The 16057-nt window shown below is 44.9% G+C and overlaps 2 protein-coding genes across 4 annotated transcripts in view; one reads left to right on the top strand and one right to left on the bottom strand.

Moving 5' to 3' along the window:
- The window catches only part of ITSN2 (intersectin 2), a 164756-nt gene extending 151325 nt beyond the window's left edge, over positions 1-13431 (top strand). For all 3 annotated transcript variants that reach the window (XM_083178639.1, XM_083178637.1, XM_083178638.1), the window contains 10 exons: positions 78-184; positions 1953-2136; positions 2371-2469; positions 2558-2725; positions 3269-3481; positions 3872-3993; positions 5207-5289; positions 6337-6420; positions 8447-8620; positions 8926-13431. In XM_083178639.1, the coding sequence (XP_083034765.1) occupies positions 78-184; positions 1953-2136; positions 2371-2469; positions 2558-2725; positions 3269-3481; positions 3872-3993; positions 5207-5289; positions 6337-6420; positions 8447-8620; positions 8926-9065 (1374 nt within the window). In that variant the 3' untranslated portion in view covers positions 9066-13431. The remainder of the gene's footprint in view (positions 1-77; positions 185-1952; positions 2137-2370; positions 2470-2557; positions 2726-3268; positions 3482-3871; positions 3994-5206; positions 5290-6336; positions 6421-8446; positions 8621-8925) is intronic.
- FAM228B (family with sequence similarity 228 member B) overlaps positions 1-16057 on the bottom strand; it is a 59122-nt gene that overhangs the window by 5407 nt on the left and 37658 nt on the right. The window lies entirely within an intron of this gene.

Here is a 16057-nt window from a genome sequence, read left to right as displayed (position 1 = left end):
AGCACCCCGTGAACAAAGTGAGGAGACACCTCGTTTCAGCTCATTATTTAACATAAAGATGCCCTTATTTATTTCAGGTTTTCCAGAAACCGATGGCAGATTCTGGAGTCCTGAACGAGTCTGAAATGGGTCTGATATTTGTCAACTGGAAAGAGCTCATCATGTCCAACACAAAGTTACTCAAGTGAGTACAATGTTTATTGGAAGTTGGTGAACGTGTTTTATTTATTTGCAAAAGGCACCGATGGTCCAGAATGTCCGGTTCTAACACTCGGCGGAGCTTATATATGTTCTTCTGCTTGTCAGCCAAGCTCACAGACTATGACCTAATTCTGGTCCTCATGCAATGCTGCGAATATCGCCTCGTTGCGTGTGGACCAAACACCGGTACGCCCATGAAACGGTGGGCGTTCCCATGGTATATGGCCACTGCCCTGCACCCTCAGCTGCACTGCTAGTTGCGAGCGGGACGGCGAACATGTAGTTCACCGTGCCTGCACACACCCTGCATCTGCGCATGCACAGAAATGCGCCTACGCATACACAAACAGGCAATTCAATCGATTAAATAAATGTTTAACGTAGAATAAGGCCCTGTGTGCAGACTGGAATCCGTACAAGGAACAAGGTCCAACCCTACCAACCAGTTGAGAATCTCCCCATGCAGGTGACCTATTTGCCCTGAAATGTTCCATAGTTTAGCTTCATTTGTGCCTTAGCATTGTTATGATCAACAGTGTAACTTATATGCGTTAATATTTTTGGGTATAGGTCATTATTAGGGTAAACATGGCTAAGGTTGACAGGCTTGGAAGGTTGACACAAGCATTAGGTCCACAATGGGAAGTCCGACCGTCAAAAGTTCAACATGAGTTTTTCACGATTTTTTTGGTCCCAAATGTCGACATGGACACTTGCTGCGTTCGCCATGCTTCGGGGACGGTGCCTTGCTGCGCTCAGCAGATTATTCTCCCACCGCGCTGTAGTGGATGTTAGGTCATGAAATGCCGCCTGTCGACCTTCCAACCCTGTCAATCTAAGCCATGTCGACCTTCAGTGGTTGACTCGATGCATGTCGACCCATCCAGCGATGAGCCTGTCGATCTAATGACCATATCCCATGTTTTTGTTACTTTCTCTAAAATATGCAAATTGCATCAAGAATGCTGCGGAGGCACCAATCTTTTACATAGATGGGAAAAATGGCTTAATGGCCCCCCAGCAATGCTGTCAGTATGCTCTCTTCAGTCCTTTATTTTATATAAATAATCCCTCCCATAAATGACAAAGTAATTTCCGCACAAAAGCGGAGACACTTGTGTGACTTGTACGCACTTATCCTGGTAAAATCCCAAGTTTCACCAACTGTACTCAGCGACTGCAACCGGCCGACTTACAAGACGTCTTGCGCCCCCGCAGTGGAACGTTACATTTCTTATTCTCTAAATAATTACCCTCAAGCATTTTGGAACTTAGAATATAGAATAATAGAATTTTGTTCCACATTGGATGTTTCTGTTGTTTTCATTTATTTAGAGTACCTTTCACTGTGCACTCGGCGGATGAAGCCTTATTGTTGGTCTGAATCAAAGCCCATGAGAATATAGTCTTATCAATTCATACTAGTGCCATAGCCAAGGCACAGTGGTGTCATTAGACTGCCTAAGTGATGTCAATAGACTGCCTAAGTGATGTCAATAGACTGCCTAAGTGATGTCATTAGACTGCCTAAGTGATGTCAATAGACTGCCTAAGTGATGTCAATAGACTGCCTAAGTGATGTCATTAGACTGCCTAAGTGATGTCCTTGAGAAGTAGGGAATGGTTCTAAAATGTATCAATCAAGGGTGTAAATATTGGCCCAGACCAAAGAATGGCTTCATCCAGCATGTACCGGTGAATATGATGATGAAGAATGTTGTATAACCTGTACATATTGCTCTGGCTGACAGGGCACTGCGGGTGCGTAAGAAGACCGGGGGTGAAAAGATGCCCGTTCCAATGATTGGCGACATTTTGGCGACAGAGCTGACACACATGCAGGCCTACATCCGCTTCTGCAGCTGTCAGTTGAATGGAGCTTTGTTGTTACAGTCAAAAACAGATGATGAGCCCGAATTTAAAGATTTCCTCAAGGTTGGTCTTAATTGTATTTCTAGTTTTTATCGTTCATCTTCTTATCTGTCAATTCCCAAGATGCTTCTTCCTCATTGCTTTGTAATTCCCTTGACTTATACCACTTAAAGCAAGAATGGGGAACCGCTGGAGGGCCGAAGGTTCCCCACACCTGATTTAAAGCTTCCTGATACTTTCGACGGAATGACGTTTCCTGTATAATCTCTCTGATGGGTAATTGTGTCTGTTCCCCAGAGACTGGCTACTGACCCCCGCTGTAAGGGGATGCCTCTATCCAGCTTCCTGCTGAAACCCATGCAGAGGATCACGCGCTATCCCCTCATCATAAAGAACGTGAGTACTCACTCAAGTCCACGCAAAATCTGTGTGTTCCAGAATTAGTCCCCTCTCTCTTCACCTGTGGTGTTTGCTTTGGTAACAGATTCTGGAGAACACCCCGGAGACTCACCCTGATCACGCTAACCTGAGGTTCGCCCTGGAGCGGGCAGAGGAGCTGTGCTCGCAGGTTAATGAGGGCGTGAGAGAAAAGGAGAACTCTGATAGGCTGGAGTGGCTGCAGGCCCACGTCCACTGCGAGGGGCTTATCGAGGTTAGTGCACGTACCACACGCTCTGTGGGCTTGCAGTGTGTAGGGTACTTACTGTATATGCACATGCTATGCTTATATACCATATACTCAAAGGTGCCCATAGCCTGCAATGTACGGCCACCCGATACCCTGCAAGCCGCCTGCACCTTCCCGGGCGGTAGGGATGCATGCGATCCATCACAATTTGGGTGGTTGGATGGCCAGAAGGTCCAACCACCAACTCAGGTCTGATGCGCACGGGACTGAGCATCGGACCTGTAGGGGCGTCAATGTGACCCGATTTTGGCCAATTTGACAGCCCGATTCATCGGATTTGGCCGAAATCGGCTCAGTGTATGGGCACCACTGTTACTGCATAGGCATGATGCACCTTTTACCATCTGGGTCACACTGGCGGACACATGGGGGGGGGGCACCCTGCATCCCCTAGTGACTTTCTACACCATTTTGCTGATTGCTGTGTTACCCACCTGTGTATCTATCACTTACAGTGTATGTACATTGTGCTCGCCAGTCACTGTGCCTGTGCTGTCCATCTTCCAGCAGATCATCTTTAACTCCCTTACAAACTGCCTGGGGCCTCGGAAGATCCTGCACAGCGGCAAGCTGTACAAGACCAAAAGCAACAAGGAGCTGTACGGGTTCCTGTTCAATGACTTCCTGCTTCTGACTTACATGGTCAAACAGTTTGTGTCCTCCGGGTCAGACAAGCTTTTCAGCCCTAAGACCAATGCCCAGTACAAGATGTACAAGACGGTAAGACTGGAGACGGGTCCCTCTGATATTACATCCTGATATGATAGGGCTGAGGCTCGCTGCTTATTATAAAGACCTGCTACTGTTCCATGATGGAATGTTGCCAGGCAATGAGCCGCAGACAGCTGTATATGTGGGGAAACCTATAACCACCCGAGAACACAAGGTGATGTGGTCTCGTTATACATCTCCTTGCATGTTTCTGAGGGGATTTGGCGTCAGGGGGTGGGGCAGGCATTAAGCAGTGTATAATACCCTAGCAGCACGTGAGGGATCACTGATGCCTATACCTGCAGCATTGTACTTCTGGCGTGGGCCGGCAAACGTCTGATGACTGATTTATTGCATTATTTCTAGTTTATTTCATTCTTTGTCATGTGTTTCCCACAGCCAATTTTTCTGAACGAGGTGCTGGTGAAATTGCCGAGTGACCCATCCAGCGACGAGCCCGTGTTCCACATCTCACACATAGACCGGGTGTACACCTTAAGGACCGAGAACATAAACGAGAGGTGAGTTACTGAAGGATCTTTTCCCCCTGTGAGGTTCTGGGCTGTCTGTGACTGTACAGTGCAGCACAGGGTAACTCTAAGATCGCGCTCATGGCCTGTGGCTGAGCGATTACTTAGGTCTGAGCACAGTATTTCATCTGTCGCTCCTGTTCCCCTTGTTCTGTTCCATATAGAACTGTGTGGGGATAGAACAATGTTGTAGCCACAATCAGATCATGCGAATATTTACAGCAGCACAGATTATTTCAGACAGTGGATGAGCTTGGCTTGTTGACTCTCCAGTGATTATTTTACCAAGGGCAGGACTGGCTGTGACAGAGACAGTGACATGATGTGAGGAGGGGAATGGAGGCAAAACGGAAGCCACAGCCTGGGAGGTATATAGTGGGAGGAGCTGGGTCTCACAGCAGCACAGAGTATATCAGGAGATGAGTGATGTTCCAGTAAGGACAGGGATAGTGACATGGTGGGAGGAGGAGAGTGGAGGCAGTAGAAAGCTGCAGACTGGGAGTTATATAAAGGAAGGAGCAGGGTCACCCAGCAGCACAGAGTATATTAGGAGATGAGTGATGTTTCAGTAAGGACAGGGATAGTGACATGGTGGGAGGAGGAGAGTGGAGGCAGTAGAAAGCTGCAGACTGGGAGTTATATAGTGGGAGGAGCAGGGTCCCCAGCAGCACAAAGTAGATCAGGAAATGAGAGATGTGTCAGTGAGGACAGGGGCAGTGACATGGTGGGAGGAGGGGAATGGAGGCAGTAGGAAGCTGCAGACTGGGAGTTATATTGTGGGAGGAGCAGGGTCACTCAGCAGCACAGAGTATATCAGGAGATGAGTGATGTGTCAGTGAGGACAGGGCTGCATGTGACAGGGGCAGTGACATGGTGGGAGGAGGGGAATGGAGGCAGTAGGAAGCTGCAGACTGGGAGTTATATAGTGGGAGGAACAGGGTCCCCAGCAGCACAGAGTATATCAGGAGATGAGTGATGTGTCAGTGAGGACAGTGCACCATGTGACATGATGTGAGGAGAGGGATGGAGGCAGCAGGAAGGCACAGAGTTAAACAGTGGGAGTAGCCGGGTCCTCAGTAAGTCCAGAGGTGACTGTCAGATTGGTATAGAATAGCCTTGTGTGAAACATGCCTTTATATGAAATATGCAGCTTGTTTCGCCTTACATTTGGGTGATTGACATGATTTTTATCTGTTTTCTGTAGAACTGCCTGGGTTCAAAAAATCAAATCTGCATCAGAGAATTTCATCGATACTGAGAAGAGGAAGAGAGAGAAAGCTTATCAAGGTACACACGTCCCACATCCGCTGTCTTGTAACAGTATTTCTATTAATAAAGAGAAATAAAAAGCCAAAATGAGACTGATAGAATTCCAGGTGATGTCTGACCGCTGTGCAGCTGTGCATGGTGCCTGGAATTACTCTATGGCAACCTTGCTGACTTTCCTGTGAACCCCAATGTAGGGCAGTGGATGTAGCCCATATAAAGTCCCGGATTTGGGAGCTTCTTGTGTAGAGCGGTTTCCTGCAGTAGTCTTATGGATACCCTTATGCTTTAGGAGGAGTATTTATATTGGGTTCAATAAAGTACTGACATTCAGTGTAGGGAATGACAAAGTGCAGCGGCAGTCACAGAACATTTAGGACAGGGCTGACCAAACAGGTCCTCAAGATCTACCTGCAGTCCATGTTTTCCAGACCACCTGTGGATGTGCATTATTTTTTCCAGGATAGGATTCCTCACTACATGCTGGTATAATGATAAGAAGATACCAATAGAGACAGAGAGATGACCGATATTTGTTAATTTGCAGAGAGTGCAGGCGGCCGGGATGAACCTCATGGTCAGGATGTAGGATCAAGTGGAGAGATTGCATATTAGTAGATACAAGGAGAGTGGTGACAGAGGGTGAGAAGGAGCTGGCCGATCTAGAGGATACCTTGTCATGAAAAGGCGCAAGATCTTGGCCGCTGATGGTAGTCGGTGGGATTGGTGTGGGAGAGTAAAGAAGAGATTTCAGTGTTCTGAAAGGATGTTTGCAGTTAGAAGTCTGAGCAGAGATTTGGAATATGTTTAGTAGTATCCGGAGCATTTTGACAGGAATGATATATATGGGAGGCAATCACCACACGTGTGAGATATAGAACAATGACATTCAGAGTTTTGTGCTACTTTAGGTCCACAGTTGACAATGAAGTCTACATCGAGCGTGAAGAGTGTCTGGAGCCACTTCATCAAGGACTAGTTGATGGTTCAAGTCTAATCCAGTCTGGGTTTTTAATACAGTACTGCAGCATTGACTGAAGTATATTTTCCTGCCTTTCTATTATGCAGCGAGGTCTCAGAAGTCTTCCAGAATTGGGCGTCTAATGGTTCAAGTCATCGAGGCAGCAGAACTAAAGGCTTGCAAACCCAATGGTAAGAGCACTTCCTTTCTCATTCCATGTGAAGCCTGCGAGGATGCTAACAGGAGCCCTTAGAACATCCAGTACATAAGGGAACAATTGGGCTCGCATACAGGAAGCCTGGTGCATATAGGGAAAATACTCAAGCAGTAGAAGGTTGCTGTATTTGTCTCATTACCCAAATTTGCATAGAATGCAATTAACTCAGCCCGGAGCGAGGGTGACCTGAAGGAGGGGTCTCCGCTTTCCCACTGACCCGGCCAGGGCTGAACAACCACGGTAGTCCTTAATACAAAAAGTTTGGAGTGGGAAAGCGCTGTCCTGCTTGTGTTGAGATTGTGAATTGTGTTGGTGTGGAAAGAATTTAGAGGATAGCGAAGTAAATGAGTAAAATAAGAGGTTTATTAAATCAAAAATTAAAGTGTTGAATGAGCACCAGACTCTGGTGTTATCAGGATACTGGGGTATGGAAACTAAAATTACCCTAGGGGTAAGTGGGTACCTTGTGCGGTGGTAAGTGGTGTTTTATTACACCTATAAGGGGTCCCCAAAGTAGGGAAATTCCCTTGACAAGTGTAACCAGTGGAGATTTCCCAAATGGGATTTCAGAGAGTCTGTACTAGACTTCTTTAGCTACCGTGGTTCCTGAGCCCAGGACCTACGGTCTCTCCTGGTGATTTGTACAGGGAAAGTGAGTCTGGGTAAAAAGTTTCTGTTGGTGTGGTTCGCAGGGAGGTGCCTTAGGGGCTTCGGGAGATTCTCACAGAAACCCCCTTACAATCACATAGGTTGCAGACACCTATGCCCTCTCTGCTAGTTCACCGTTTTAAATGTCAAAATGTCTGTTCAGGATGCACTGCTAGCGGCATCCCGCATCGCAGTGGGTGCAGTGTGTGACTCACGGTTTGGTTGGGAGGATCAGGTGCGGCTGTTGTGGGGGATATCTCCGTCTCGTGGCAGGTCCCCGGAGCTTCCCTTCTCTTCCTCCTTCGTACGTGTCACTGTGTAGTCCCGGGCACTTCCGGGTCTCGGCTCTCGCGAGATTACGGGCGCCGGGGTCAGTCAGCGCTTGTTGGTAGAGCTTGGTAGCGCTTGTCCATTCTTAGAGTAACCACGTTTATAAACCACGGTAGTCCTCTTTGACCACATGACCTTGTAAGTGTACCCCGGCTGTGGCTTGACGCTGCTGGCTGTTGGAGCCTGGTGCTGGTTTCCGAAATATGGGGGGCCCCTACTTCCTTTCTCCCACCATATTTTGGTAACCAGCACTGGGCCAAGAGCCCGGTGCTGGTTATAGAAATACAGAGAGACCAAATTTTTTTTTGTTACCCTGTATCTCTGCAACCAGCACCGACTCAATGAGCCCAGGACTGGTTATACATGTGGGAGGACCCCACGCCATTTTTTTTAAATTTTTAAATTATTTCTCTATTTCTTACACAGAGAAGCCTGCACGGATCTGACTGACCCGTGCGATGCGGGAAACTCTGCAGCCAAATATGAATTACTTTACCAATACAAATCCTGAGAATTCAGCAGCTTAGTCAATTTGACAAATTCTCAGGACGTGTTTTTCGGGCCGATGACGGCTGATACTAGTTGTGCCGTTTGTACTTTTCATAATCATCAATCTTCGTAATCTTCCCCCTCCATATCCAGCAAGTTTGAAACCAATTTTACTTTTACTTTCTGTTAAGGAGTAATTTGGTCCATCGTGCGGCCTCTAGTGGTCACTGTTGGTACTTCACCTCAGAGGTGAGGAGTATTTCGCCTTTTATATATTTCGATTTACGTTTTGGTGGTAATGGCTGCTTACAAAATAGGGGGTGGACAAATCTATGAGAATCCTATAAAACAACGATGATTGATTATTGAGGATTCCAAAAATACTGGTGGTTTTCACACCCGCCGCGAGTAGTTCTGGTGATCTAGCTTGATTTGAGGTGGTCCCCTTGGACATTTAAAAAAATTGTCAGGAATACTGTAGTGAGGCCATGTTATCGACCCTATTGTGCTAATGTTGTATGCTTCTCATGCAGGGAAGAGTAACCCATACTGCGAGGTTAGCATGGGATCCCAGAGCTACACAAGCCGTGCGATGACGGACACACTAAGTCCAAAGTGGAATTTCAACTGCCAATTCTTCCTGAAGGACCTGTACCAAGACGTGCTTTGTATCACTGTGTTTGACCGAGACCAGTTTTCTCCTGATGGTGAGTCCATATTACCAAATCTTTTTCATTAGAAGGAACGGTTCAGTAACCATAAGAGCCCAGCTGTTCCACTCAGTGCTTGAGTTCCATCCCTGCTTTGGTTCCTTCAGCCTCTACAGAAGCTCACCACCAGAGGTCCTCACTAGTCTAATGTATAGGAAAGCTTCGGAACCAAGAGGTCCCGTGTGACAGACGCCCACTGAAGTTCTTGTATGGGAGAGTTACAAATACCCCAAACACTTAATTCAACGTAGGAAAAAAACTAAAACATTTTAAATAAATAATGTTTTTTTTTCTCTTTTCAGACTTTCTTGGCCGAACAGAAGTCCCAGTGGCGAAAATTAGGACTGAACAAGAGAGCAAGGGCCCATCCACCAAACGTTTACTGCTACACGAAGTGCCAACGGGGGAGGTGTGGGTTCGGTTTGACCTGCAGCTGTTCTAGCCTGGGGGAAACGCCACACAGTACGTGGCTGGATTTTATCTTGTGTGCACTTAGGACCTCATGTCCAGCATTCACTCCAGACTTCACAGTCCATGTCCACTGACACTACACGACCGGCGCTTGGTCCCCAGCTGCCTATGTATGCAAGCCCAGGTTCCCCGTTTACTGTGCCTTTAACCACACAAAACCGTAGTGCTTTTGTTTTGCGACTTTGAGGTTATTTTTTTATTTTATTTTTATGCCAGTTGATACGAAGGCATGTTCTGCGATAATATTTAACGGATCTGTGAATGTTTTTTGTCCGTACCTATGGCCTATCCATCAAACACGATGCCATATCATTAAAGGGATTCCGAGGAAACCTAAACTACTTCCCCATGGGAATATTTAATCATTTATGACCTGATTTCATTAGAATTTTTGATTTTTTTTTATATTAAAGTTATAAAAATATATATATATATATATATCTATATCTATATATATATATCTATAAAACATTTTATGAACGCTGGTCACAAAGACGCTGATTTGTAAATGCTTATAAGGTGGTAATTCAGGGAATTTATTCTAATTCAGTAGGAGTATGAACGAACATAAGGAAATACAACTATATTTTGAGAATGATGTGTACATTTATATATTGCCAAGCAAACACACTGGCAGGGATTTTTTTTTAAATATTTGATATGAATAAAATTTACCAAAATTATTCTATAAATAAGCCGTTACCCTTAAAGGGACACTATCCTATTTGTTCAATAATTGTTTTTAGTAATAGGTGCACCTGCTAGAGTTACAGATCACAGTAGTGTTCTTCTAGCACCCTGCATCTATCAAAACCTTGCAGTTCTTCTTGCCTGTGGTGTCAGTATAGTGATTCTAGCACAGGTCTGGTCTGTATATCAGTAGTGAAATACAGACCAGACATGTGCTATAAGCAACACACACAAGAGCGATACCCCAGGGAGGAGAAACTGCACATATTTTGAAAGATGCAGCATGCTATAATAAGCACTAGTACGTATGTATTCAGCATATTATACCCCATAGCCCAACCCTTGAGGTTGAGGTTAACAGTCTCCAGTGTTTCAGTCAGTGGAGATATACATATACCGGCTGTATTGTAACATGCAGGAAACGCACACAGGGGGCAGTATATGACAATATATATAATATGCATGCATTTACACCTCTTTGTATTTTTTTTATTAACTGTCCCGAATAGGTAACACATGGTAATATTAATGCTACTGTGCCTTTATGCACATTTGCTGCTGTGTGACTGTCACTGGAATTCAATAGTAATTTAAGCAGCGTTGTGGAAGCTTGTCCATCTTCTAGAGCAGTGGTGGAACCACAAGTACCAGCACGCAGCTCTAGCAAAACTGGAGACAGCCACCAGTGGCCTAAAAGTCTGTTCTAGAGTAAGTGGTAAAACTTCTGATGAGATACTTGAATAATGTTGATGGTCTTCCTGGCCTATATCCTGCAGCGTGCATGGTTTGCAATGTCTGTTTTACGGCAGAGGTGTTGCCTGACCGCACCTTAATACAAAAAAATTGAATTTTTTGCTGTATGCACCAGATTGGCATTAGTAGCGTTTGTGTGTGGCCTTGTCACAAGTTGTTGCACTGCATGATGGGAGATGTAGGCGCAGAGGTCCTAGTATCACTTGGCTTTACCTGCTAATTCTTAATGCATGACTCGCTATTACCAATGACTAAAGCGAGGCTATTTCCTATGCCAGTTTGGTCACAAGGGGTATTATGACACTATAGTGCAATTACTTTTCAGTAACCAATCAGAAATGTGGAAGAATCTGATTGGTGATTATAGGTTCCAGTGCATGTGATCACATAGCACCGTGATCTGGAGAAGTTGCCCAATCAGATTCTAGATATCATTTATCAAGTACATTCTATAAAATGGTATCTAGAAGCTGATTGGCTACTATGCACAACTTTTGTATCGGTCCTCTGGAACGAGACTAGTTTAGGATGGAACATTTTGCCATTGTCCTGTCTAGGTGCTGTTTTATAGAAGTCTGTGGCCTAGTGAGAATAATTTCTCACACAATATATGTATTCCTATAGGCTTTTTTAACTGGTGTTTTTGTTATTGTCATGTTTTACATTTTTATTTTATTTTAATTTTAAAGTTTTATTAAACCAAATTAATAAAGCATAATGTATCCTGTCAGCCATGTGCATTTCAAGCATTCTGGAATTGTATTCTGCATCACCTACCTGTCATGGATTACATCCAAGGATTATTATTACCTCAGTTTAGACAGTGATGTGGCTCAGTGGGCCCAGAATCCACCTCAGCTATGTGGGCCAGTGGGCCCGGAATGCACCTCAGCGATGTGGCTCAGTGGGCCCATAATGCACTTCAGCGATGTGGGCCAGTGGGCCCGGAATGCACCTCAGCGATGTGGACGAATGTGCCCAGAATGCACCGCAGTGATGTGGGCCCAGATTGCACCTCAGCGATGTGGGTCAGAATGCCCCCCGGTGATGTGGGCCAGTGTGTGCCCAGAATGCACCTCAACGATGTGGGCCAGTTGGCCAGAATGCATCTCGGGGATGTCGGCCAGTAGGCTCAGAATGCACCACGACGATGTGGGCCCAGAGTGCATCTCTGTGATGTAGACCAGTGTGCCCATAATGCACCACAGTGATGTAGGCCCAGAATGCACCTTAGCAATGTAGGCAGCACTGTCACCCAACACCTGGCCAGCAAACAGCACTGTAAAGGAGACACTCTACCTCTGCCACTTAGAACAGAAGTAGCGGAGTCTTTCCAGTGCCAGCCTCCCTCTTACATGCAAGGCCCTCCAGCAATGGTTATAGGTTAGGACAAAGGAGAGCTTGGTGGTGAGTCAGCAGCTGGGAGAAAAGCTCACTGTATTTATCACACTCATTGACATGGGGGTTACATAATATATATGGGAGGATATGCTGTAAATATTGAATGAAATCATTCTGCAGCTACGGGTAACGCAGGCCACATGGATCAATCACATACTTAAATCCCATCCTTGACCTTTGTCCCTTTATTTCTGTCCTTTCTGTTTGTCGCCCAGCCACCTACGGCCATCATGGTGTATATAGCTAACCAACGGCTGGTCAAACCATTTTACACGTGCTAGATTGCCATGTCCTCTCTAGATCCACAGGGTAAAAGGCCGTCATGTCTTAGTTAAAGCCTTGTTTCTTTGGTCTAGTCCTGCGGTGGGGAACCTCCAGCCCATGGGCCATATACGGCCCCCGTAGCCGGTCTGTTTGGCCCGCCCTTCCGCCCGGTGGCTGTGCCGGGAGTAAAGTACAGGAGAAATCTCGCGAGAGGTCGGTAGTTCTCGCGAGATTCCTCATAATCAGCAGCAGCCAGAGACTGTAAGACATATTCTGCGGCAGCCGCCGGAACGGACGACGGCTGCACGAGAACAAATTGTAAGTTACATTTTTACATATGGCCCCTGAAGGTTTTTTTATCCATACAAATGGACCCACCCCTGGTCTAGTCAGATAATATTTCAGCAGAATGTGCCATATATAGGTGATTCTCACAGGGGGATGGGGGGGATTTCGGGAATGTTATAACTCTTCGACAGTTCCGACGGTCGTTTCGCCGACCTCGGAATCCCTACTGTCAGGATCCCAACGATGTCAGGGTTCAAGCCCCATGCGAGCTGGCTGTGTTCGCCTCCCTATTCCTTGTCTCCTTCTATGGGGGTCATGGACACCCACGAGGGAAAATAGCTCAGTGTAAGTCAGGATTCTGACACTCAGGATTCCGATGTCGGAGTAAGGACCATCGGAATCCTGACTGTCGGTGAGTCATCCGGAACCCATGGAAAAAAACTGAAAATTTATACACGGACATGTCTGACTGCTCTATTCTTATTAATATCTGTTTCTATCCAATCAAACTTGTCAAATTTGTTGAAGAGCCTTTATGATTCTGAAATTGCAAGAACTTGTATATACTGTTTATTGATTTGCACTGTCTGTAAACCAATATGTTGCCTAATATATGAAGCCTTAACTAAAATACAGGGTTATAAAGAAGGCGGAATACAGTATTAGCATTGTTTCCGGCCTGCGTCTAACCTGAATTAACACTGGTTTTAATCCTATTATATATTTATTTTGATGGAATGTTTTGACTTTCATTTGCTCAGGCAAAAGGTTTTGCGCCGAGGTAATGGTTAATTTTTACATGCTGTGACTGGTAGCAATCTGCAAGCCTCCTTTTCAAATGTAAAATAATTTGTGCATAACTATTTTATAGCAAATCTATACGTTTGTCCTGCACTTTGTTGTATTGACGCAAAAATGTATATTAAACACACAAACTATGACTTCTGTGTCTTTTTTTTCTGTTGTGTTTTGTCGTACAAATCCTGATAATTCACTCATGCATTTTGGTGTCATGACAAAATACAGTAATCGCACGTATCTGATATGCCAATCCATGCCCCTAATGATTATTATTCCACAATAGTTATGCCCGCTACTGATTAGGCCACTCCCTTTTGTTGTTTGTAACCAATCCATGGCTTGTAGACCAAGATGGAAGATATTTGTGTAGCCAATTGGGTGTGGAAAGAAGATCACATGACTTGGCTCATAGTAAAACTTAAGGTTACCAGCTAAACAGTATTTTGTATGCCCTAATATGGAAATGATCAATCCTACAGCACTCATTCCTTCACTAAACCCCATTGTGAGTTTTTACTTACACCGGTTTAGGTGTGGAACAGAAGACCTTCAGCAAGAAGACCAACAGTATCAGCTGCAAGATACAGTAAGATGCTTCTACCCTACATACAGTACACACTTACTTATAATTCTAATTTCCACTATACAATTAATAATATATACATATATCTGTTCTGATATTCTATATATAATAAGAAAATATGTGGTACTCAGTGTCACCGAATCCTTACTATTCAATTGCTGGCAAATTGATTGTCCGGCCAAATCTGTGCAGGAACGGGATCTTGCACAAAGGTGCCGGTGCTGCCATTTATACGCATCGGCAATTCACACATTTTGACGTCAATTCAATTACCCCCAAAGTCCCAAAGAATAGCGGTACGCAACCTAAGAATGTGTAAAAGTGGAAGCACAGTGTCCCAGAGACAGATTCAGATTCAGAGAAATGGATTTAACAGAGTACTAAGAAATATTTTTTGTTCTATTGACTTATCTGGGAGACCCTTCTCCTATGGGGACATTCCACAGCTAGAGTACCACTAGAGGAGGGTAAACTAAAAGTTGGCTGAACGCAAAACTGCACCAAAAGCTTTGGATGCAAAAAAAACAAAGGAAGCACTTGTGGACTGTGTAAGTGGTATCAGTTGAGCAGAACCATACCACCCTTCTGGCCATAGTGTGTTACAATGGCCAAGCACTTTCGCGCATCACAGATAACTAGTAAACATTGCCTTCTAAATCTAGCTGTCCTATATAAATGTTGCATTCATTTAGCTTTCCATGGAAATAAATGAACAGAGCTGAACCTAATAGAAGACAGGTGGAATATATTGTCTAAAGCAGTGGTTCTCAACCGCAGTCCTCAGGACCCCCATAAGTGCACGTTTTCTTGGTCACCCGGCAGGTGCACTCATTCATTAACGCATTTTAAAAGATCACAGGTGGAGCTAATTATTTCACCTTCAATTCTGTGTGGAGACCTGGAAAATGTGCACTGTTGGGGGTCCTGAGGACAGAGGTTGAGAACCACTGGTCTAAAGCTTGTTGTGTCCATAACAACCAATCATGATTTGTCTTTTTCATTCTAGAAAACGATCGACAGAATCTGATTGGATAACACCAAACACTTGTCTCTTTTAAATGCTTTTGTAAATCTACCCGGTTGGGGGCCATAATCTAATCATGCCTGCAGGAGAGAATAACGGGACAAGTAAAAAGCAGTTGAGCAAAATCCCAACCGGTCTTGCCGGCCTCTTTACAAAGTATGTAGAAAACTTTTATCTCTGAAGATGTTGGCTTCAACAACTACATGTTTAAAGCTAACTGACTGATGCCAAAGAGGACATTTACAAAGAAGGTCTTCTCCTAGAGGTTATCGGGACCTGGAGAGCACATCTAAAAAATTGGAAATTGGAATCACTGGGATATTTGTCCTCTAGGCTCTTATTAGAACTCAACAAGGGAGTATTGGCAGTGGTGGAAAGATACTAACCGGAAGTGCCACAGAACTGCCTTGGCATCCACCAGAGACTCCAGCTGATCCCTGTACCATGAATAGAGTGTGAGCACTTTTGTTGTATTGGTAGGCTGAGAGAGCGACCTCTGGCTCCACCAGCAGAGTGAGTACCTCCAGATACAGAGAACATTCTCCCAGTGAGATGTTTTGGCCCAGCTCTGCTTGTCAATAAGATTTTGGGTCTAGTGCTTAATTGTCCAGGATCTACTTGATCCTTGATAGCCTGCAGTTGTGTCAAAATGCTCTCAATGGACTTTTCCATACATGAGACTGTGCCATTACAGCCCAGTTATCCCTCACCAGTCGCACGTGGAGACCGAAATGTCCATGACCCTGATCTGTAAACCGGTGTAAATATCTGATCTGTAAATACCGGTGTTTCTCAGGCGGTCTCCATGAGCCTGGTGCAACATTGAATATGTGTTCAATGTTGCACCAGGCTCATGGATATCACCTGAGAAACACCGGTATTATGGCTTCCTGCTCGGACACCAAGTCCCAAAAGCCCACAATTTTAAACTGCCTATTATAGAAAGTCATAGGGGAACTGCAAGTGGAAGAGACTGCTATAAGATATTACTTGATTGCATCAAGTTTGTACAGTGCAAACTATGTTCACAATAGAACCTCTACCGTACACCGCTTCAGAATAAATGGGCTTTATTTAAGATAAAGCAACTACACTGAACAAGCAGAGCTGGGAGTATATCACAACGAGAGAGGAACTCAGCGGAGATGGAGTAGAGGAA

Source organism: Crinia signifera, chromosome 3 (genome assembly GCF_055691185.1).
Source record: "Crinia signifera chromosome 3, ASM5569118v1, whole genome shotgun sequence".
Taxonomy (NCBI): domain Eukaryota; kingdom Metazoa; phylum Chordata; class Amphibia; order Anura; family Myobatrachidae; genus Crinia; species Crinia signifera.
This window is presented reverse-complemented; position numbering and strand designations above follow the sequence as displayed.